A 21,750-nucleotide genomic window follows, 5' to 3' on the forward strand; every position below is an offset into this window, starting at 1 on the left:
CGCCGTGTGAGCATTCGAAAGTTGTTCATTCGCCTCTCGGAAAATGCATATTTTTGAAGAACTTAAAGTATATTTTCCATTGAAATTTTTAGACTTTTCTGACCAAATTATGAAAAAAATTTTCTGAAAAATCGGAAGAAATTTTTTTTATAAGCGTACCCGTAAATTCGTGATTCTCGAAGAAAATTTTGCGACGTCTGAAGGCTCATACGGCGTTCTTCCGTAGCACGCACTGGAAAAAAAAACACATTGGATCTAGGGTCCAGACTCTTTAAAACATCGACAAGAAAAAGTACTCTTGATTCAATCAGAATCTAGCTTAAATCAAGAACCAAGCCTCTTAATTTAAGCGGATTTCGTTTTGATTTAAGCTTAAATCTGATTGAATCAAGAGTCCTTTTCCTGTCAATGTTTTCAAGAGTCTGGACTCCAGATCTAATTTTTTTTTTTTTTTTTTTTTTTTTTCCAGTGCGGCAGAATAGTGATCGCCCTACTGGAACGTTGCGTTCCCGGCCGTTACGTCTTCGGACGGCGCTAAGTGGCGCTCGCGTGATGTTTCGACGGGAGGGCGGGGGGGGGGGGGGGTGTCGGAGGAGTGAGTCGGGTTTTTAGCGGAACAAGAATCGTGGCGCGGTAACAAGTATCGCGTCCCGTCGCGCCGGAGCGGAAACGCGCCACGCGCCCACGGCCCAGCTCCACACCCGACACCGTTATTGTCCAAGGATGCGCACTGGGTCGCGCCTCGCGCGTTGGGCGCCGGCCGCCGCGTGCGCGCCCCAGCGAGCCGCTCGCCTGTCCCGAACCGATTCGCGCCTCCAGGTGCTCCAGTGTCGTCGTGCTGAGGTGCTCAAGTGAAACGCCGAATGAACCATTTCAGCAGTTCGTATCGTTTCCGATATACTGGACCGCTAGACCGGGTGAGATATTCTGCCGTGCTAAGGAAGAACGCCGTATGAACATTCGAAAGTTGCCAAATTTTCCGCGATAAAACATGAATTTTTGACGACATTTACGCACATTTTTCGATGAAATCTTCAGATATTTTAGATTAAATTGCGTACAAAAAAATCTGAAAATTTTGGGAAAAAATATTCACAATTTTCCCAGTAAATTCGGTTTTTATCGAAGGAAACTCGGCAACGTCCGAAGGCTCATACGGCGTTCTTCCTTAGCATGGCGGTATTGTGGACTACAGCGCATATCGATGACCAAAGTGCTGAACCACGTATCTTCATCGCACCTTTTCAAAGTTTCCCCTGCTATTATATTTTTCGAAGGAAAAATGGGAACTTTAAGACTTGAAATTTTTACAGTATTTTGCCACGAGAGAAGAAAATTCGAGGAAATTTTCGAGAAATTACTTGGGTGAGATTTCCTAAGAAAGTGAAAAGCATGACAGGAAGTCTGCATCGTCTCAAACGGAGGTAAACGCACTTCGACATCGATATATATGTTTAATGAATAATTAAAAATCGGTTTCACACACATTTCCTTCCTCTCTTTGCGTAAGGTACCTTTAATCTTGTCAGAAAAATAGTCAGTACCCTGGAAAATTCTTCCAGTTTACCAATATTAGTATAATGCTCGATTCGACTCGAGTAAACTCTGGTTTTTGGGTGGCAAGAAGTTAGTGTGGAATAACGTAGACGGGAACTCATGAGTTGAATTTGGAATGTACAAATGCGTCTACCGTATACTACGTTAAAGGAAGGGTACCGTTTTTGAGCCCACCCTATATCTAAATTTCCTCAACTTTAAGATTTTTTGCTCATTGGAGGTCTGCGTTTTACAAATACGTCATAATTTAGTACCAATACCGTCCAATACCGTCCCAAACATGGGTCTAAAGGCCGATTTTGGCCGTAAATGCGGGTTTGCGGTCGAACGCTGGAAAATCCGCGTTTTTCACCAAAATCGGTCCTCAGAACCGTGTTTAGGCCAGTATTAGACCAGAATATGTCCTGGAAAAAAGAGTTACGGGCTATTTAGAAGTACCGTCCGTCCCGGGCTCAGAGACCGAAACTTCCGGGTGCTCTGCCCGGAACTTTCGGCTTTTGGCTCGAACGGTATGTCCACAAGCCCGTAAGTACGGCTTTCACGGCTTAAGTTCTTTTTCAGTGTGACCAAATCATGATGCATTCCGTAATTATAGATCTCTATTGAGCAAAAAATAGTAGAATTGGGGAAATTCGGCCAGGGTGAGCCTAAAAAACTGCCCTTATCGATACTCCTCCTCTCGAATAGGATACATGCACGGCGTACTTAATTTCGTAACCTGTCTAAAGATCCATTACCGCTAGTGCCAGCGCCTACTCCGCACAACCGACCTAGCGGAGAATGCCGCGCGGTGGCAGCGAGCGTGGCGCTTTTTATTCGGTTGACCGAATTTTTCCGACGAGCAGCGCGTGAGGATGGCGAAGAACCTTGACTCCTCGCCGCGCGTCGCGTCGGTCGGTGAATGAATGAAATTGAAGCAGCAAATGAATGAACTTACGCAACGGCCTTGCCGCGCCACGCCACGCGAGTTGTAAGATTCCGAGCCGAGATTTCCGAGCAGGTCGACACGCCACGCACCGCGACCGGCGCTCAACGGCCTGCTCCTCGTCAATCGACCGCCATCGCAGCCACCGGCCGCACCTCCATCCGAGTTTTGTTTCGCTCAATCAGTGCAACGGTCTAGGATACTTCTGGAGGGAGAGTTTAACGATGGAGGTTTCATTTCCGATTTAGTAGGCTTCGTGGAACTGCTGAAAACCAAAGATGATGGCCGACGTTAGGTTTTATTTCATGGTGTCCAGGAGGTGGGAACACCGCAGGAAGCACCTGTGGTGTGTGGGAGTCTGGGAGACTGAACCTTTATGCAGGCTTTGTGAGGTTAAGAAAGCGATCAGGGTGTCTACAAGTCCGGAATTTCCGGAAAGTCCGGATATAGTACTGATTTTTTAAGGGCGGTCCGGAAGTACTGAAAAAGTGCGGAATTTCGCGAGAAGGTCCGGAATTTTTGTCATTTTTGTCGCAATTCGAGCGAGGAGTTCAAATTTTTGAAAATTTTCGAATGTCGTCAATTGGAGGTACTGAAAAAGTACTGAATTTCTCTAATGAGGAGGTACTGAATTTCTTAAGTCTTCGCGAGTTAAAGCCGAAGCAAGCTTCGCAGTTCCGCGGGCTCGGAGAGATGGTGGATAGCGCGCGATGCTTGAAGTTATACTAAATCCACTATTTGTGTGAACCCTGCCTCTGCCCCTTAAATCGCTTTTTAAAAAATTACAAAAGCAACAATCGGTATCAACTGATTTTCTCCATTCGGACCGTCCAAGGTCGTTTGACGAAATATTATTTTTACCAAAAAGGCAATAATAGCTATGTATCAACCGAGTCGTCTCGCTAACGATGACATTTCGTAGTTATGAATGAAGTGAGAATGCCCAGCATCTCAATCACTCGTCGTTCAGCTTGAGCTAAGCGCGCTTGCCCGACGCGGCAGTAGCAAAATTGGACGCATACTTTACATTCGTGAAATGCCCCTCTCGGGGATGGAATCGATCTCGTGCGCCGAACAATTTTTTAATTATTTATTCATTCATGTATTCATTATTATTTTTTTTCGCTGTCTGTTGCACCGCGCGGAATCCCCGCACCCTTCGCGCTGTCTGAAGAAAGGTCCTCGGCTGCCATAACGGTCGCGTGGTCCGCATTGACAGGAAACCGGTTCCCGGCGGATGATAATTGGGGGCCTCCAATTTCACGCAACCGGCTTTACACAATGGTCTAAAATGTGTGGATTGTTTGAAGTTGTTTGATCGAAAAAATCGCAATACGTCTTTTTCGGTTGATTTGTTTCAAGATTTGATGAGGCCTTTCGTACAGGATCTCTTCTCATCTACCAAAAAATTCCTCCACAGGTCAATATTTTATTAGTAAATTTTATACTTCTATCATTGTTTCGTAAGTTGGAAGTTCAAAAGTGTGTTAATTTTAAATCATAATAGATCGCCAGAGAAAAGCAGTGAGCGGACCAAGGTTTTCTTGCATGAAGATTTTTATCGCAACTCCAACATCTACCCCTCATATAATATAAAATTTGACGTGTTTCTCTGTAGCTTTTAAAAGTAATCATAATCACAGAACATTTGATTTTTTACATCCAGGTCAGGTTCATACATTCTCAGGTCATACACTTGAGGTCAGAATCGTGACCTCAATTTTTTTATCTTTTCCTCGGTCTTTTCAAATCAAGGCAACTTGTCTTCGTCGAAAAATGTTTGAGCTCCTGAAATGTCGGAAAATCTTGATAAGTAGAAGGTGGCGGAAATTAGTTACACTACGTCCCAATTCTGAACCCTTGGGTCGTTCAAAGGGATCCGAGAGGGAACTTCATCGGGAAAATTCTCGGGGACTTGCGGCTGTATTCTTGTTTCCCTGGAAACTTTGACCGAGGAACATTCACACTGTAAAGAACCAGTGAAAAGGATCTCGGGAACTTTTCCCGGGAAGCCCCATTTTCGGCTCTTGACCTTCCTGGGAGAATTTGGGGTCCCTCGTTGTCCCGTACAATTTTCAAAGGTTTTTGGCTGTGAATCCAAAATTAATGTCGAAGACCACGAAAATCTCATATCTGACCACTGTCCGCCGGCCCAATCGGGCTCTCGAGGAGTCAATCGGTTGAAATATTTAATTTTTAATTCGTGACGTTGAGAAAGTGTCGACTTTAAATTCCGCGCAACGGTATCATCGACTACACCCGAAAGAGCGAGTCGAAGTCTTTATAACTCTAGCCTCTTCCTAAACGGTCGCTGAGGGCGTTGCCACTCCTCCCGTCAAGAACCATATTTTTGTAATGTAAATCAATTAATTTTTAATATAAATTTGGCAATGCGCAGCATTAGTCCACGGCGATCAAGCTTAAATTGTCAAATCGAATAAAGCTCATCTTACGCCGCAAGTTTGGATTCTGTATCCGAGCGCAGGATTAAGGATCCTCCTGTTGCTTCGGTTTTAACTTTTAATTAGAATAGAATGTCTTCCTTTGAAGTGTTTGAAATTCGGCCTTCTCATTCAGAGACCGTGAAATGGAACTCGGCTCAGCTCATTCTACATTTAAGCTGCAATTTCGCCTCAGTTTTTAGGTCGCAATATTCCTCTCTGCGCATCGTTTGAAACAAGTGCTCTACGTTTCTATTCCGCTTCACACGTTCTCTTGCGATTTTATTCCTTGTACATGTCGTCACACTGTCACTACTTTCGGTCGGAGAATGTTTTCAATCCTCAGTGTAAAGGATTCCTACGATGTCCAGGTACCTTTCCATTTGTTGCCATCGTACAAGTATTTAAGAACTATTTCGACTTCCAAGTAGTAAAAATTGCATATCCTCGAAATGAAAAAGATCGTTAACTCTTCTCGGCTGACTCAGAGACTTCAACGTATGAGTAGAAAAGTTGAATGCGGCAGAACACATGATACAACCATTCCGACTGCAGTGAAGCTAAAATTGCGTATCCACAAAATAAAGGAGAACATATTAACTCTTTTCGGCCGACTCAAAGACTTTAACGCATGAGTGGAAAAGTTAGATGGGTTGAAACATATGATACGAATATTTTGATTTCCAATAGCATACCGAGGACTTATTTGAGCCTGAGAGAGATGAATTCCAGTGAAAATTTCGAGCGTTCGGGAATAGGTAAGATGCTATCGCTGCCGTGCTGAGGAGAAACGCCGTATGAGCATTTAAACGTTGCCAGATTTCCGTCAACAAAAACTAAATTCACCAAGAAAATTTTTAATTTTTTTTCTTCAAACATTACAGACACTTTCGTTCGCAATTTGACCTAAAATATATCTAAATCCCAAGGGAAAATATGAAGAACTTTCCTCAAAAATACATGGGTTTCCGGGGAAATTTGGCAACTCTCGAATGATCATACGACGTTTCTGCTCAACACGGGAGAACGGGTGGGTGCCTCGGCGGCGGCGCGGCGTCGCGTGGCGCTGGGTGCAAGTTCGCCCACACCCACACGCCCGCAACTCGAGCTCGTAGTAAGTTACTACGCGTCCTCGGTCCCCCGCGCCGAGGAGTGTCCCATCCCGATTTCATTCACAAACGGCGAAATCCGGGCCGGCCGCCGCGCGGGCGCGCCTCCTGCGTGGCCGCCGCAGCCGCACAGTGCGTCTGGAGTACTTAAATAGGTACGGGCATGTAGGTAATCTTGAGGTTAGGTCATGGAGTTTTTATGGCCGAATTCAAATCATCCAAAATGATTTATTGTTACAACCCTTGGTCTGTAAAGCACCTAGCACCCCTGCATTTGACCTAGTTTTTGCATTAATATTGACTCATTTCTGTGGAAGAACACTCAATCAGGGTGTCTACGAGTCCGGAATTTTCCGAAAGTCCGGAAATAGTACCGATTTTTCAAGGGCGGTCCGGAAGTACTGAAATTCCACAAGACTGTCCGGAATTTTTCTTATTTTTTTTGTCATTTTTGTCGCAATTTGAGCAGGAAATTCGAATTTTTGGAAATTTCCGAATCTCGTCAAATCGATATACTGAAAAAGTACTGAATTTTTCTGTTCAGGACGTACTAAAATAATTGGGAATAGACTGAAAAAGCACTGTGTAAGCATTGATTTTCGGCCAGCATGTTTTAGTAGATACCCTGCCCAATAATGAACATTCTTGTCCGTCATCTTGGTTTGGAAGTGGAATCTGCAGATTGGTAGTGACATTTTTGTGTCAGAGGGTTGGCTGTCCTTTCGGGCCTCAGAGCTACCTTTTTCGATGTGTCCGTGCTCTCCCTGTATATGTATGAATACCCAAAGTGCATCACGTTCCTGCCCGATGATCGTGCCGCAGAACTGCGGTCCGTAGACCGAGCTATTCCATACGTTTTTGGAGGTTCTATTTATGAGGCGAATTTCCACGAGTGGATTTTGACCAGATCGGTGGAGTTGCAACCCAAAGAAGAAAAACGCTTCGTTGAGGCCATAAACTATAGTCAGTCACTTGATAAATTTTGGCCAGTGTTTGTATCCATCCTTTCTGAGGCGGATAGACGGTAGAGGAAGGTGGTCACATTTCGAGGTGGTGCGCAGAGGGTACACACCTTTCCGTACAATCAGGATGCATCCAATATCGTGTGACGTCAAGAGGGTATGAGATGCGACCACTAAGTATTGATCATTCGTCTTCCACCCACTTCTTGACCCACCCCAACTATCAGCACGGACCAATCACAGAGTTTCCCCGGCACATTCGCCAAACCCCCAGTATTTCAAGGGCCACTTGTCAAATCCCAACGGTGATCCCGGTGAGCACCATCGATCCAATTGGTGAGCCTCGAAAACGGGGATTGGACGAAAAAATACGGATTCACACCATATTCCCGATCCGACGCAAAAATACGTCTCATGGATCGGACAGCAGTCTGCTCGAGTGCCCGATCCACCTCCTCTGGATGGCGCAAGCGGAACGCGACCGTTCGACCCAGGGCTCTTCACCTGGTTTCACTCCGTTCCGCGCGGTCGTAAAATCAGCCGCGGTCATAAAGAAGGAATCATCTCGACATTGTAGTCGCGACCCGGCATTCCTGCCGTGAGCGAAGAGAACACTAAGTGCATTTCTCTATGAGCCATGGTTAGCACATGCTTTTACGTGTCTTAAGGTTCATCCCAGCATTCACTTACTACTCTTTTCGCCATTACGGCGGATTCCCGAGCCGGTCAGCTTCTGTCCGTTGGAGGTGGAATTCCGCTTTCAGTTATTCCTCCGCGATTTTTAGATTCGGTCCCGGTACCCTAGATAGCACGGAATCGAATGTGCGGAGGCGGCGCCGTTCTGCGCGGAACTGGGCCTAAACCGCGCATTCCGTCAACAACTGGTCTATTGTCTCGGGTAAGCTAGAGTCCCTTTATACTGAGAGTCAGAACAATGTGAATCCATTTCTGATTGGTTCCCGTATTTTAAGTTTTCACAGTGTCACAAACGGGAATAAAGATTACATTTTCACCGATTGCAAAGATTATAATCTGGAATGGACCAGGGAATTACGGGTTCGGCAAGGAACAAACGGAATGAGAGAGAGAACGGCGAAAGAAATTTGAGAATGGCCCGATCAAAGATTACAAAAAACGTTCAATTTCTGTAATCTTTATTCCGGTTTGTGACTCCATGAGGGGGTGTTGTCTTGACTCTCAGTATAAAGGGACTCGAGGGTAAGCGAGGCTAGGGTTTGCTAGTTAGCCGGACTCGGAATGGACCAATGGGCCAGTTGCGGTAGTGGGGTGTCCGCCGATGGTAAAAACCGGAAAATTTCGGGAAATCTGAATTCTGATGTTATCAGGAAAAATCAAGAAAATCTGTCGGGAATCTGGGAATTCCGAGTGCGTTAAGTTTTTGTTAATTACATGCAGTTTGCAATTGCAAAAGTGAAACATTCGATGCCATTCATCGAATATGTTGGTTTGTAAAATCACAAGCGTCAATTTATTCGCGCATAAAATCGGGAAATTTTCTCTACAATTCTAGGGAAAATTAGCAAAATCGGTCATAGATCAGGATATATCGAATGCGTCAAGCATTTTCAAGTAAATGCAGTTTGCACTCACAAAAAGTAAAACATTTGATTCCACTCATTAAGTATGTGGGTCTGTAGAATCAATCAACCGTCAATTCAAGCGCAAAATATTAAGAAATTCCATCGAAAATAGCAGGAAAAATCAGGAAAATCGAAAATAACATTTCAGTAGACGCCCTGGTCAGTCACGACAAAATTCTTTTTAAATAGGTCGAGTTTATATATGTCAGCCAAAAATGATACGATCTGCTCAAACGCTTAGTTTCTACGTGCCAAATTAAGGGAAAAATCGATCATTGAAAAATACGATGTATGACGTCGTCCGCTGCGGTATTGCACACCGTGGTTTCGTCCAACTTGATTTCAACAATCTTAGTGATGACCGATTCCTGGATTCGCATTGCTTACTCGACGTAAAACACGGATAAACTAAGGTTGCAGAAACCCTGGTATGTACTACCGCGGGGATGACGTCATACGTTTAACGTGTTTGAAAATTCCAAAATCGCTTGATTTTTCAGAAATTAAAGTAATTTTATCATTTAAGGGTGGGAGGAGGGTGCAAGTTTGAATCGACACCTCGCTGGATCGAGGATTAGGGATTTCGGGCGGATTGCATTTTATACAATTGTCCCTGCTTTTTACTTTTTCACAGTCCAGCAAGTTAGCCCTTTATTCTTCGTTCTTTGGCTCTTGTCGTTTCTCCTTTGCCTTCGCAACACTTCCCCCCTCTCCCGAGCCCCCCCCTTCCCTCCCATCAAAAGAGCCTTTGTTTTCAGTCGCTCGCGCGAAAATTTAATCGCTCATTGCGCTTGGACTCCTCTCTGCCCTTTGTGGAGGGATTTTCCCTTAGAAATCTGTGAACTCTCTCGTTACACTGTCTCTAGGAAAATTCGAATTTCGACGACACCCCCCTCCCCTCCCCCCAAGTCTTCCTAATATTTTCAACAGTATTATATTTTTCATTTTATCTGATATGGTAGGAAGTCAGCCATGAGTAAATAAGGTGCAGTTAAACATCTTTATTGAAAATTAAAATTTTATGAAAATCGTTATATTTCTTTAAAAAACAGGAAATTCCTGATAGGTTTGAAAGTTTTGTCTTATCAAGACTTCCACTAGCTTTCAAATTCCCCTCGAATTATTCCTCTGTAATCTTAACACTTAAGAGTCAATAATTTGATTTCGTGGATTTTGAAGTAATTAAAATTATTTTTTCCCCGAAACTGCGTGTTGTCCGCGTGGGCATTATTATCTTAAGATCTCTAGACTAGTCCTCTTCTGAAAATGCATACTTAAATTCATCTCCCTCCTCCAACGGTTGTCATGGTTTAGCCACTGATTCATTTTATCGCATACTTAAGTCGATGGTTGCAAGGGACAAACGCATTTTTACGATTGGGGCGTTGCAAGCCACCGCTCATGGCCTCTTCTTAAAGGAAATTCAATCAAAAATTTTTCTTGAAATTGACTGCTAGTTTTCCTCTTTTTTCAAATCTTCTTTTAAAAACTTTCAAGGGGATGTTTTTGTGAGCTCCACTTTACCAAAATGAAAAGTACAAGCGGAGATTTTGAATCTTTTCCACGTAGATGCGCACTTTTCGACTTGAGCCATCTGAACATTACTCTCTCTCGGCGATTTTGCATGTCCTAGTTTACACCTCTTGTTTTTGCGTTAACAATGACGTTAAAAGTAACGGGTGGCCGAGACTGGCGCTGCTTTTACCCTTTGACCCGTCAACTATACATCGATAGAAGACCGCCAGCCAAAGTAAGCCGACTACCAGAGGCGATGCGGCCAGTATAAGCTACTGAGCATTACCGAGCTATTTGCCTAAGATGTTTAATTGCCTCGGCCGTCTATCTCGTCTGCTCACGAGTAACCCGCGTCGTCGTCATGTTGTGCATGAATTCCATTTTTAAAATGTAAAAATGTTTTATTCATACCTTTCAATAAAAGAAAGGAAAAGAAAAGTGTACTCCGAGATGATTACTTCGGTGAAAAGGACAAAAATTGAGCTTAGATATAACCGAAGCATTAGGAGAAGATTACGATTTTTGGTATAGCTAACGGAAACTTCATCTCAACCGAAATTCGGATCCTATTATCAAAATGTTCAATTACCTGCGCCAAAAACCCAGATTTTTCATGAAGACCGAAGTTTTTTTCACCATGTTATTAAAAAGCTCAAGTTCCTTCGTGGGGCTACTCTATTTCCAGAGTTTCATGACGTCATAGCATCTACACATCGCCTCGATAGAAGAGATCGATAAAGGTCTCGAATCTCAACTTCGCAACCGGAACATTTTGGGCATATCAATAGCTACATACGAGTTTTCAGAGAATTTATAGTCTTAGATAATATTTCAGTCAGTTTTTATGGACAATGTCAACGGTTCATTTCTTCAGAAAACTGCAGTGAACCCTTTGTTTAAAAAACAAAAAACACGGAAAGCGCGCTCTAAGCCCCGCTATTTTGTCTAAATTTCTGAAGTCATGCTGTGTCATAGCGCGAGAGATAGACCCTAAGGAAGCCTCTGGGGAGGGGGAGGGATGTTATGAGCCCATTAAGTTTTGGTCTATCTTTTCTTAGTATAATGCATTCATGCATCCATTTATCGAGGGCCTTTGCTGTGGTCGCTTAATCAGTTACAGATGCCACCCTTTACCTAGCACGCCCTCAGAATTTTTTTTTTTTTTTTTTTTTTTGGGGGGGGGGGGTCGGTTCCCTCAAGGCAGGGGTCCGAGGGTCCTCCCTGGGAAATTGTTAAAAATGCCCTCTCTTTGTATCTGGGGGTTGTTTTAGCCCCCGAAGCGCTATGTGCCCACCCCTAGCTTACTCCTCATCTTCTCTATTGGATTTGTTTGTTCTCTCATCGTTGGTAGGATTCCAGCGGGTGCGTAACTTTGCAGCCCCCTGCGATGCATCCACCCTTATCTAACCTCCCTAACCCAACCTACGTAACCTAATCTAACCTAACCTAACCTAACGGCTGGGTGGATCAGAGACAAGAGACCCTCCATTAATATCTTGGCCATGGTGGAAGCTTTTACTTTCGGGACTTTAGGATTCTACTGTTGACTTACCTACATGGTTGATGTTCAACAACGTGTTGGCAGTCTCGTTTTGCAAACAAGCCGAAAATGGCCGACGTTTGAGAAAGTTGTTTGGCTCATGACGTCATCCGAAGCTCATCATCGACCATGTAGGTAAGTCAACAGCCGAAACTAGGGTGATGATTGTTGCTCCCTAATAATTGTCCATAAGGAATTGTTGAAACCCCGAGAGTAAAAGCTTCCACCTGTCGCTAGCACGAGGCCAGTGGAGGGTCTCTTGTCTCTGGGGTGGATGCATCGCAGGTGGATGCAACGTCCTGAGCCCGATTCGAACATCGAAGCTGGAAAACGGGATGTTTTTCGGTGGGCTCCGGCAACGAGGTGCGTCCGGTGGATGGTGAGTCGATGGATGCTAATGCGTTCGAATTAAGTCGCGCTTTTGTATCTGGCGCGCAGATCATTGATTTATCGGCCACGCGGCCCCGAGCCGGAGCCCCCGGCCCATCCGCTCGTGTCATTCGGCTCGGTCCCCCGTGCCCCGACCCCCCGTGCCTCCCCCCGCGGGCCCCCTCCGCTCCCCGAGTCCGCAACTAGCAGTTAAAAGCCACCGCGCGATTAATTACCCTCGCCATGTTGCCCGGGTGCCCCGATCCCTGACGCGACGCATCGGCTCCGACTCCCTGCGAGACGAACGCTTTTAATAGGGGATGAGACGGGGTAGAATGGGATGAAGGGTAGGTTTAGTTAGGTGCGGTTAGGTTAGGTCATGGCGCCGAAGACCTGGAAAATTGGGAAATATACCGGGATACACCAGGGAATGGAAAATATTCAGGAAAATCAAGGAATTTGTCAGAACACGGATTTTATTATAATCAGAGTAATTGCATTTCTTGTTGTCTTATTGCCTCTCATTTTTAGTTTTCTAACAGTGAACTATCTCTAAACCAACCCTCACTCAACACCTTTAAACTTTCTGTAAATTTACGAAATTTCATGGTTCTGTATTGTTTAGTCGTCTGTTTAAGAAATGAAACATCAGAGAAAATTAGGCAGATAGTAGCTAGGCTGATTCTTGTTAAAGTTCAATTTAGTAATCTGTGTTGACTTACACTGAAAAAAAGCATGGTTTGAGGTACGGTGATATGACTTATATGAAATCGCCAATAGACTATACGGTAGCAAGTACCGTAAGTATCTCTAACAGCATTCACCACAAGTAAGGTAAATGCTACCAGATGTTCCGTTGTCCTTGCGTTACAGTATCACCGTGTAGAAAAGCAAGTAGACCCATGAAAGAATTTACCATACCTATGTTAAAGTTGCCTTACTTTTTTTCAATGTAGCCGTATAAAATTAGACAAAAGATAAAGAATGGGCCTGTTGCAAACTTTTGCTAGAGCAAAAATAAGAGTTGTTTCTTATAGATAATGCCTCAAAAATCACGATGAGCGCATCGGCAAAGTCTGAAATGCACTCATAACTTCACAATCTGCGTAAGAAATTTGCGTTTTTTTAAGCTTCCCGCTTCAAAAACGATACTACGGCATAGGTGAACATTTTGTTAGAGGAGTCGCTCCATCGTCGGCGATATTCATCATGGCCGACGCTTGCACGCAGTTCCGCGCGTAATTCAAGGAGAGTTCAAGGTCAATCAATTCGGGCGTGGAAAATATGAACGTTAACACACCGATTGTTATCTGGTCTAATCCAGTTCAGGTGTTATCTCGTCCCATCAAACGTGTTTTGGCGGATTGGCGTCGGCTATGATGATTATTGCCGACGATGGAACGACTCCTCTTACAAAATGTTCACCTGTGCCGTAGTATCGTTTTTGAAGCGGGAAGCTCAAAAAACCGCAAATTTCTTACGCAGTTTGTGAAGTTATGAGTGCATTTCAGAGTTTGCCGATGCGCTCATCGTGATTTTTGAGGCATTATCTATAAGAAACAACTCTTAGTTTTGCTCTAGCAAAGTTTGCAAGGCCCATTGTATATTCGGCCGAATTCTGGAAAAAAAATATTGCTATTCCTGAAAGAATTAAGAGAACAATTAGTGGAAATCCTGGGTTTCCATTTAGGAATTTGTCCGTTGAAGCAGGAAAACCAGGGAATGAAAGGAATCAAGAATTCTACTTACCGTGGGTTAGGTCAGGATTCGGTATGGATGGAGTGTCGGGGTTAAACGGTCAGTCCGCGAGGGCGTGCTTTATGGGTCAAAAAATACATTTTCCCCGCATGAAGTCTGTAACACTTATGCTTATTATACACTTATTTAGCATACGTGTCGAGATTCAGCATCTTATCTCCAGTTCCATTTGAGTCGCGAGTCACTTGGCAACGGTCAGACCAACCTGTGAGGCATATTTAACCACCTTCTCAGGTGATACCACCTTCAGGCATTAGCTCTTGCCGAGCTGCCTTTCGTAACCAAACGCCTTCTCTCTGGCCGCGGCCGGCCCTTCCACCGAGTCTCGCGTTTGTTGGAGGCTTGGAGGGGCGAATTATTGCTCTAATGGCCTCATAATTGTCACACCTTCGACTTCCGCTGTTTTTGTGAGCATGCATCGCACAAACGTATTACGAAGATTTATTGAGGCTTGTTAGCCACGGAAACGTGATGCTAGGAAGCACTTGTAAGAGGAGTAACTGGCAGTAGCAATGAAAAACTATTTATTTTCTTTTGATCGTTAAATCTACGAGTCTTGCTACCTGGAAAACAAGGAATACTATAATCCACAAGGGAACTCTTTCGGCATTATGGAAAACCTGGAAAAACGCAATGGATTCCGGTCGAATTTGGTGATCGGGGAATTCTTTTGTCAAACCATTAAATTTTCACTCTTTTTTTTTTGGAATTTTTTATTTTTTGACTGCCATCAAGAACACTGGCATCTAAATCAGAAAATCATGGAATTTTCTTTCTTAGAATTTCCCATAATCAGGGAATTTTTTTTATAATTTTGATCATAGAAATCATTGAATTATCAGAAAGTCTATTCTTCGAAAAATGCTAGATGCCCACAAATGCGATTGATAACCAGTTTACAGCGAATTTTTAGGGCGTATCAGAAGAGGCGTTTTTCCCGGGATCGAGAATTTTCCTCCCGGACTCAATTTAAGGTGTTGAATGTGCATGGAAGTCGATGTCACTGCATCTCAGAGCAGTCCATGTGCATCTGCGATCTGAATTAATTGAACGATACGTTTTCCAAGGTTCATCTCAGTCGCAGTTAAAGCCATTCTGCAGACAGTCTACCAATGCAAGTCACGTCGCTGTTATAATTTCATAGACGCGAATGTCGGAAGGCAACTCTCCAAATTTTTCAACACACATTGCAATGAGCTTGTTCAGCAATTCGTAATTCTTGCATTTTTGGAAACTAGAGAGTGCACAGAGTTCACAGGAATTTTCCCCGATTTTTTTGAGCAATATTAACCCACGAAATACGAGTCCAAAAGTCCGTATTTTGGGCTCCCATTTAAACGCGCGCCGCTTGGCCCATCTCAAAATGGCGCCCATTTTCTCCGTCCGGCGGTGGCCACACTTTTGACCCGGCGTGCCGGCGGGTACCTCTGCATACCTCTGCCGTGTGTGGGTCGTATGTCGTATAAACAAACGAAGATTGATAACACAAATGATCCGAGTAACTCGAAATCTCTTAATATTAAATAATTTAAATCCATTTTCGACTTCAACCAAGCACTTGGCAATAATATTCATCGTATTTTACAACCAGGAGCCACGGCCTATCGGCTCATTTTAAGGTGCATTCTGAAAATCAGTGTTACAAGTCCAGTGTCCAAACCCAGACTTTCTTCCTTTACTTTTTTTTGACCATTCTCTTTTCATTTTCGCCTCAAATCAAATGTTTAGCAGTTTCTTTGTCTTGAGTATGTGGTCCTGAATTCATTCAAGAGTTAGAAGTTCACCATTTATTTAGTATTATAGCCTTTTGACCTCTCAAGCTTTACCGATATGATCTCATGTAGTTCGAGGTTTCTTTGGCCCAAACCAAGTGATTACACATCTGATGTGTGTCTTATGGCTCTTCAAATTCGCAGTTTAGAACTAAATCAGAAACTACAGTTACTTAATCCAGTTCTGCTCTCTTGTTCAATGTTTGTCATAAGTGTTTGTTCGTGTCTGTTCTTTATAAGTGACCACTGTAGTGCATATACACAGTTATGCTATCGGTACAGGTATTATTTCTTGTTTTCTACAGTCAGGACTTTCTCTTAAGCGCAATAATTTACCAAAGAAATTCACCTAGTTGCGTAAATAATTTGGTGTATAGATATTCTGTTAATGTCTCCTTGCGGTGATGCAAAGTTTCTGAGATCTGTCATAAGTGGATTTTGCATTTAGACGGTCACTCTTGTCTGATAAAATTACTGCTCTACTTAGCAGCTTCAAATTTATACTTTGATCTCTGATTCATCACTAAATGACACTCGTGCGGTGTCATTTATCTTTAATCAGTTCAAAGCTATTTCGACAATGAATCATCAAAGGTCCGATCGAAGAAGGAATTTTCTTGTGAGTGCTGTGGCTGAACCGACATCTCAACTCAACTTTCAAAAGCATCAACTCATATAAATTTATCAGGAAGTGGTAATGGTAAGTGGAAATCATGGTAGTGCTCGCTTCTTTCATAAGCAAATTGTGCGCTCAAAATTTCAAAATCTACTCACCTGCATGTATATTTGAAGAGGAATACGACATGATATGTAGCAGGCTACACTTCATCTATGAATAATACATAAATTTGTCTTGAGAGCATTCTTAGGAAACTTCCACAATTTTTAGTTTTGTTCCTGAGAGAAAATTTTGAGATGACTCTGCTGGTATTCCCAGTGTCTTTTCAGAAATTTTGTACTTCATAGGTATCATCATATACTTAAGTATCAACAGACATTGTACAAGACATAAAATTTATTTGAGGATTCCTGCTATATGTTGTGTTTCCTGCAGCAATAAGGCTCATCATATTTCATGGAATGAAGTAATCAAAAACTACTTACCTACCTACAGCTTGGTCAGTTTCATTTCTTTCTATAGTGAAGAAAATGTTTTTTTTCTCTCTATTTAAGAATTCAAGGTGAATCAAACCTGTCCAACAAAAATTTTAATAAAATCTCTTTGTTCAAAAACACCTAAGAATCATTTCAATGGTAAAGTTGCCGACGATTCTTGTTAAAAGTCCGAAAGTCTGCTGGTTTACTGAATTTCTCAGGTACAGACGAATGGAAGGATTTTGAAAAGACATAGAATTACATCCTCCCATAAGATAAAGTCAGGAACATGGTTAAGGTTATCTGGGGATGATATTTGTAACATTTCGTTGCATGATTTTATAATCGAAGAGAAACAGAAAGTCTGAAACTTTGTGAATCTACGTAAGTGGTTTTCTAGTTAGGCTATGATATTGATATGCTCGCTTTGTTATCAATTAATCTCCACAAAGGTAAGCATAATTACATAAACTGTTCCACAAGAGATGCGAATGTAACTTGTAATACCTAAGTGACTTTACAAATCTTACCTGTTAAACTACCAGCTGCCCGATTATTGAAACTATGTCAGCCCGACATGAAAAGACATAGCCCTATCTTATCCATGCAATATATCGGAATTTGATGTCTTGTCGGGTTGCTCTAAGCCTTCAATAATCGGCCTGCTGATGAGTTGCAAAATATTTCCACTTCCAGACGAATGATCATGTCTTGGTTCATGCTTTCAATAGTAGAGTTGTGATGTCGGTTCAGCCACAGCACTCACAAGAAAATTCCTTCTTCGATCGGACCTTTGATGATTCATTGTCGAAATAGCTTTGAACTGATTAAAGATAAATGACACCGCACGAGTGTCATTTAGTGATGAATCAGAGATCAAAGTATAAATTTGAAGCTGCTAAGTAGAGCAGTAATTTTATCAGACAAGAGTGACCGTCTAAATGCAAAATCCACTTATGACAGATCTCAGAAACTTTGCATCACCGCAAGGAGACATTAACAGAATATCTATACACCAAATTATTTACGCAACTAGGTGAATTTCTTTGGTAAATTATTGCGCTTAAGAGAAAGTCCTGACTGTAGAAAACAAGAAATAATACCTGTACCGATAGCATAACTGTGTATATGCACTACAGTGGTCACTTATAAAGAACAGACACGAACAAACACTTATGACAAACATTGAACAAGAGAGCAGAACTGGATTAAGTAACTGTAGTTTCTGATTTAGTTCTAAACTGCGAATTTGAAGAGCCATAAGACACACATCAGATGTGTAATCACTTGGTTTGGGCCAAAGAAACCTCGAACTACATGAGATCATATCGGTAAAGCTTGAGAGGTCAAAAGGCTATAATACTAAATAAATGGTGAACTTCTAACTCTTGAATGAATTCAGGACCACATACTCAAGACAAAGAAACTGCTAAACATTTGATTTGAGGCGAAAATGAAAAGAGAATGGTCAAAAAAAAGTAAAGGAAGAAAGTCTGGGTTTGGACACTGGACTTGTAACACTGATTTTCAGAATGCACCTTAAAATGAGCCGATAGGCCGTGGCTCCTGGTTGTAAAATACGATGAATATTATTGCCAAGTGCTTGGTTGAAGTCGAAAATGGATTTAAATTATTTAATATTAAGAGATTTCGAGTTGCTCGGATCATTTGTGTTATCAATCTTCGTTTGTTTATACGACCCACACACGGCAGAGGCATGCAGAGGTACCCGCCGGCACGCCGGGTCAAAAGTGTGGCCACCGCCGGACGGAGAAAATGGGCGCCATTTTGAGATGGGCCAAGCGGCGCGCGTTTAAATGGGAGCCCAAAATGCGGACTTTTGGACTCGTATTTCGTGGGTTAATATTGCTCAAAAAAATCGGGGAAAATTCCTGTGAACTCTGTGCACTCTCTAGTTTCCAAAAATGCAAGAATTACGAATTGCTGAACAAGCTCATTAGAGGTGGATCCAGGGGGTTTACAACATAGTATTCTCTTCGTGTAAACCCTGGTCCCTCCGTGTGTCGATTTATTTTCATAAGTTTAAACGAGAAGAAAATGATGTCACCAACTTTCTGGATCCGCCAATGATTGCAATGCTTCTTCATTTCTGACGCTGTCTCGCGTACTATTAAAAATTATTATGTTGCTTACGTTCATTTGTCTGCTTCGACAAGAGAGCATCAAGTTAGATTTACGCAGTCTCTTGCTCGGAACGTGACGGTATCAGCTTGTCACTGTGCTAGCCAGGCGTTTTCCGCTGGGGAAACTGAAAGCGCGAGTACGCTGACTCAAGATTTTTCGCGCTAACCTGGATACAATTTCACTGCCAGCTGGATCCCGAGCGGCTTTTCCCGGAACGTCCTTTTTATCGTCTTGATCGCACAAAGATCTTATCCTTGCAGATTTTTTGATTTTCCTTTTATTGTCCGTCTCTATTTCGATTCACAAGCATGTTTAGAAGTGTATACGTAAGTGGTAAGTTCTCATCGTGATCTATAAAGACATCACAATGGAATTTTCTTTCTCTGTCTTTGTCTTTGAGTATGAAGCCAGATCATGTATCGATGTTGCTCTATGTATTAAGAATATAACTTCATTGATTAGGCTCTTTCGAGGAATGAAAGGGACCTCGTTAACTGAAACAGACCCAAAGAAGGCTTGTTGGGGTTTTTTTTCCTTTTTTTTGGGGGGGGGGGGAGGGGGTGCGAAATAATTTTCATCTTAAGTACCGTGCTGCCCTCCCTCTTTCGCGTAAAACTCCAGAAAACTTCCTTTTCTTCCCGAAAAACTTTCCCATTACCTGCATAAAATTTATCCTGAAACAGTTTAAAATTTGTCCAAAACTTTATATTCTGTGACATCGAGACGGAAAAATCAGAAAATTGAGAATGTCAAGAACGTTACTTTTTTACGACCTCTGTCGAAGAAAATCGCGCGTAATTGATGATGTGTTTTCTTGATTGAAAAGTTAGCAGAAAGTCGGATTTGTTTTGAAGTATCGAACGAAGAAAGAAAATCGAAGATTGATTTAAAATATGTGCACCTTTCAATTTGAAAAATCGGTTGGGCTTTTGACAGTCATATCAGTGATTGAAATGCTTTTGAACATTTTGACATTTTCTACCAATGGAGATTTGTCTACTCTTTGGAAAAGTGAAAAATGCACCGAATACGGCAACTGCGAATACAGACCCCATCTACAAAATGAACTCAGTGGCGTGGCGTGAATTGCGATGTATCGATTGTTATGCCAGTGAAACCTATGGAAAAGGATCGATAATCAGGGTGTTCGCAGCCATCACCTTACTAATCGATTATTTATCACAGCTTCAAATGGAGAAATATCGATAGGTCGAAAAGCACGCCACGCCACTGAATGAACTGCGTCACTCGAGCATCTTACGCCGTAAGGCTCAAATTGATTTCCCAGGAAATTCAAACGCGAAAAGGTTCTGAAAATCAGCGAATCGCAGTGCGTGACCTCTCTGGAAACATCGGGAATCCCTTTGTTGTTGGTTTCAGCTGAGAGTCATTTTTTTCTGGGTTTTCTGCGAATACTATCGCATGAGCTATCCATTCAACAATCTGCCACTCACTCGAAACTTTTATTCTGGATACTCGGAACCTTGACTCAGCTTATATGTGAGAATGGAGCCGAAGTACAGTGCATACCAATGTTGGGAAAACAAAGCGAATGGGCACGGTTATGGCAGCCGTAGCAGCGGTGAACCACACGTACAAGCATAATCTTAGACAGCGTGAATTATATGTGAAAAGTATTTGGTTTAATCGACCAAGAGATTCAACCAAAGAATTATCTCAAAGGCTTCTCCGGAAGGCTCTTCAGCTATACACCGCTGAGACATGTTTACTAGATTTTTTTTCTTCTTCTTTTTCATTTTGTTTGTTAGTTAGGGCGTATGAGAGACTTCGCAGCAGTAATGAGTTGAAGTCAGTTGGTAACTTAGAACACCGGACTACCACATCTTCGTTGCTCCTACCCCGTCGTTTAAGTCTCTCCTTAGCTGTTTGTGAGACATCGAATCCTCCCCCTCATTCTAGTATTATTGACCAACCCACAGTGCATGTCTCTCCTCCTCCCCTCTGAATTAATCGTCTGAGAATGTTTTCCACTTTTTATTGCTCCTCTGTGAAACTTGAGAAAGATCGCACAACTTCCATAAAATTTGCAGGATTTTAATCGAAGTGTTGAAAAAATGATCGTCAAATTGAAGCGTATAACGGTAGTTGTATTTTAGGTACACAACAGATTGCACTTGAAACTAGAACAAGAGCAGAAAATAGTAAGAAGAAGAATGAGCGTGACTTTGCGGCCTTTTTTAGTAGGTTGATATTTTGGCAAAAGATAAGCTTCGAATACGTCCATTGTAAAACAAGCTCAAAATTTGAAAATTTGGCCGTCTAACTTTTTCACTCGGACTATTCTTTTTTATCGATTTCTTCTCATGCAGCGGCCCATAACATTTTATTTCATACAAAAAATTGAAAAAATTGTGTAAATTCCAACTAACTTTTAATTCTTCTATTTAACAAGCCAACATTATGTGCATCTACCTCAGAAATTTAATGTTATTCGTTGTTTGTTTCAGGTATGTGTCTTTTCTAACCTCATTTCTTTACGAACGGTAGCTGTAAGTAAAAAATTCCACCCTTATTTTTTTGTTATGCGTTTCTCGCACATACTAGCTGCCTCCGACGCCCACGATTATTTTTAAAATTATCTAAATTCCATATTCTCAGTTTGTACGAAGCCAAGTTTAGCATCTTCAACCGAACTTTTTTTCTCAGTGCACAGGAAATCATTCGCCATTTCTCCGGCTCTAAAAGCAAATGATTGATTTATTTGACACGTGTGGGTGGACGCGAAAGGCGGGAGAAGAGGGGACGACGAACCTAAGCTATCATCGGCGCGAGTAGGTGAACCAGAATGCGGCCTTGGTCGGATACCGGCTACATCCGATCCGATACCGTCATCCGCACGTGAAAATCGCACGTCCTTAACGGTCGAGCTGGCGAATCACCAGTATTCCACGTTACCGCCGCACAATGGTCCCGAGTAAGTTCCACGTGACGTCAATTAAG

At 42.5% G+C, this 21,750-nt stretch overlaps 1 protein-coding gene across 11 annotated transcripts in view; it reads left to right on the plus strand.

Moving 5' to 3' along the window:
* da (transcription factor daughterless) overlaps positions 1-21,750 on the plus strand; it is a 236,314-nt gene that overhangs the window by 169,201 nt on the left and 45,363 nt on the right. For 8 of the 11 annotated variants that reach the window (XM_072297783.1, XM_072297792.1, XM_072297853.1 and 5 more), the window contains exon 6: positions 21,258-21,299. The exons of the other annotated variants lie outside the window; for them this stretch is intronic. In XM_072297783.1, the coding sequence (XP_072153884.1) occupies positions 21,258-21,299 (42 nt within the window). The remainder of the gene's footprint in view (positions 1-21,257; positions 21,300-21,750) is intronic. 11 annotated transcript variants of the gene reach the window in all.

This window comes from Bemisia tabaci, chromosome 1, assembly GCF_918797505.1.
Source record: "Bemisia tabaci chromosome 1, PGI_BMITA_v3".
NCBI classification, from domain to species: Eukaryota; Metazoa; Arthropoda; class Insecta; order Hemiptera; family Aleyrodidae; genus Bemisia; species Bemisia tabaci.